The sequence below is a fragment of the Epinephelus moara genome, chromosome 14 (genome assembly GCF_006386435.1).
Source record: "Epinephelus moara isolate mb chromosome 14, YSFRI_EMoa_1.0, whole genome shotgun sequence".
In the NCBI taxonomy this organism is placed as follows: domain Eukaryota; kingdom Metazoa; phylum Chordata; class Actinopteri; order Perciformes; family Serranidae; genus Epinephelus; species Epinephelus moara.
In genome coordinates, this window is record NC_065519.1 from 39,066,368 (window position 1) to 39,069,815 (window position 3,448).

Genomic DNA, 3,448 nt, shown 5'->3' on the forward strand with positions numbered 1-3,448 from the left:
GCTGCATGCACCAGGATAGCTTGTGGGCGTGATGTCAACAAACTCCACACACTACAGGAGAGGCAGTCACGTTCACAGGCACACACGTTAACATTTATTTAGCCTACATTAAATCGCAAATCGCAGCCTTTTATGCGGTTATGTAATCGCACAGCCTGACATCGCGATTGCGATTAGATTAATCGTGCAGCACTAGTAGAAACATCAGGAAGAGCAACTGAGGAGGGATCCCTCTTCCAGCACGGAAAGACGTGCAACAGATGTCATACAGAACAGATCTACATTATAAATCAACAGTAATCCATATGACACAATCATACATAAAGAGAGACAGAGAGAGAGAGAGATGCAGGACAGAACAGGCAGTAACAGAAGTTGCATACAGATGTACAAACAGAATGTCCACTGTGAAGGTTTGGGCAGTTCTGATGATAAAGGCAGCTCTACTGTTCTACACACAGCATGGTGATTGAACAGGAATGAGATTCAAAGTAAATGAGTACATACCCCAACATAGTCAATGTCCAGGTCATGGTACTGCTTGGCACCAAGGATCCAGTTCACCACGTATGTTGCAGTGATGTCTGGGTAATCATAGGGCCAGTTCTTACCGTGGCCCACCCAACCAGGAAACGCCCAGGGCAATCCTACATGAAGACATACACCAACAGACACATGCAAGGCTGAGGATGCACTGTGTACCATGTATATCGTGTGATGACAGAAATGTGTCCACCAATATACATTAGGCTAAACTGATTCTACCATGGAAGCTATAGAGTGTGCCAGGGCTGACGTCAAAACCCAGAAGTTTAGCGTTGCGCTGGTTGTAGGAAGAGAAAGTGAATGTGATTTTTGCATTGCGTTTTGGATTATGTCAGAAAATAAGCTCTGTGGCTAACACAAGTTTATGATACTTACAGGTTTTGTTCAGCGAGATAATCTTCACATATGAACACCTTTCATGCCGCATTTGAAGCTTAAATGCGATCGCCAGAAGTAAAAAGCTAACGTTAGGCTTTAACGGACTACATGACTACTCCACGTTCACATGACGTCACCGCCACTAAGCTTTCAACTGATTTCGGCCGCTTTATTTTAAACCGCCACTAAGCTTTCAACTGATTTCGGCCGCTTTATTTTAAAAACATTGTATAACGGGGAAATCGGACTGTTTAAGCTAAATAAGAAGCTGTAATGGCGGACTGCCAGCACTCTCGCCTGTTCGGGGGTGATGACGTTTAATGTCCCCGACAGGGTTTGTAGTCGTATTGAGCGACTTGTTAGCAACCGCCTTTTTTACAACACGTAAAAGCTTCAACATTCACAAGTAGGGTATTTACTGACGTGTTTTATGTTGTAGAACAAAACCTGAAACTCGCTTAAGCTTTTGTTAACCACAGACCTTATTTGAGGCATTTTACCAAAATCCCATTCAAAAAACGTACTGACTTTTAGATGAGAAAACTGGAAGTGCTAAAAGCGCTAACGAAGTTCCGGGTTTACTGGCACACTCTATTTAGGGCAGGTTTTATGTAGCAAATTAGGGTGTGCGTGATCTCATGAACTCACTAATCCAGCTGGCTTGCAATGTACTGTGATTTGGGCAGACATGGAGGACTGTGAAGTTGTGCATACAGAAACCTGTAACACCTGAAATTACTGTTCTCAGGAACCTTAAAGCCTCCATTTTGAAACAATTTTGGTTTTACCGTTTTGAGTTAATGTTGATTCATATAGGTTTAAAGGTGGAGTCTGTGATTCTGGAGAAAGACTGTTGATATTTGGAGGATGAGGATGAGGACAGACTTGTTGCTGAGGTCAACCTTAACGACCCACAGTCCTGACATTATGCCACATTATGGCTGTGGCTCAGAGGAAGAGCGAATTGTGTCGAGGTATCCTTGGGCAAGATACTGAACCCCAAATTGCTCCCAATGCCTGCTCAATCGGTGTACGAGTGCATGTGAATGGTTACTGAGTAGCAGGGTTCCAGACTGGAGGCTGATTCCAAATATCCACCCTCTGGACTTGCCGACTGAGCCCTTGCTGACTTCAGGTGTATGTAGTCTGACGTATCTACTGTCATCGCGTAAAGTCTGCGAGGGCAGAGACTGCAAGCAACTGATAGACAGCCCTTGAGACTGTTTTACTTGTTGCCATGGAAATGTTCAGCTATAGCTGCTGTCATATTCATATGTCCTTTAAGTTGATGAATAGTGTCTACTCATCTATTCCTGTAGATAACAAGATATAAATGCCACGTATAGACTTTTTTGTGACTAAACAAAAATGTATTCATACATCTCTATATAACAGGCTACAGCCGTACATAAGGATGGGACTATAACTCTATAAACTGAGTATTAATTACATTAGAAGACCTTCTTTTGTCATTTTCAGCCAATTTTTTAGCCTATTTCATTGCTGTAGCCACAATTATAAAATGCATTTTCAGTCCCTCTACAGCAGGCCTATTCAATTGCCGTATTAAATGGCCCGAGTCAAATCTAATCAAGGCTGTAATAATAGTAAACTCTGACATTATTGGCTCTTATCGTTACTTTTTTAAGTTTTGGTTTCATGTGTCATCATGCTGCAGCCTCTCTCCTGTTCTCGGTGTGTCAGGGCTGACCTTCTCCTCACACACACACACACACACACACACACACACACACAATCATAACAGAGTGAAGTCAGACAACAGAAGTGAAGCTGCGGTGCAGATGAAGGTAGTAAAACTTCAAGATTACTGGAGTTGACGACAGTCACTGTAAGTAAGTGCAATAAAACCTCTGTCAATAAAAAGCCAGTACTTTATCCATACACGTGATCAGCATGTAGAAAGCCATTTTTCAATCCGCTCTGTCCACAGCCTCTCTTTCACCGCTTTTATGGTTTACAATCGCGGTTTACACAAGCACATAGCGCTAGCGGGGCTAACTAAAATGAAAGCTGTCTGTGTGTAGTCTAACACTTTATCTGAAAATGTACCTGAGGTAGCTATATATATATATATAGCTACCTCAGGTACATTTTCAGATAAAGTGTATACATACATACATACATCCCTAAGCACTCCCAGACTTCCCAGGAACGCGCCCTCAGAGTCTGCAAGTCTTCAAGTGCAGTGAAGTGGGAACATTTGGATTCAGCCGGACAGTTTCCCAACAGTTTCCAGCAGCCTTCAGTCCGTACAGGAAGTCACAGAAACAAGATATGATGATGATGTCCGATGTGATGTTGATTCATCAAAATATTCAGACCTATATTTAAGTTTGTTCTCAGTCTCCAATGTTTTAATCATGGTAGATTAATTCACCTATTGCCGTAATCCCTATAGTCATATGGGTAGGTACATTACCTTTAATTGTCAGTGCGTGCTGTTCTGAGATCGGTGGGGCAGAGCTGCCCGCTGAAATGGAGGTGAACGGTACAGGTCCCTCTC

The 3,448-nt window shown here is 42.7% G+C and overlaps 1 protein-coding gene across 2 annotated transcripts in view; it reads right to left on the reverse strand.

Annotated features, from left to right (window-relative positions):
* galcb (galactosylceramidase b) overlaps positions 1–3,448 on the reverse strand; it is a 32,937-nt gene that overhangs the window by 22,206 nt on the left and 7,283 nt on the right. For both annotated transcript variants that reach the window (XM_050061961.1, XM_050061960.1), the window contains exon 5: positions 508–647. In XM_050061961.1, coding sequence (XP_049917918.1) covers positions 508–647 — 140 coding nt within the window. The remainder of the gene's footprint in view (positions 1–507; positions 648–3,448) is intronic.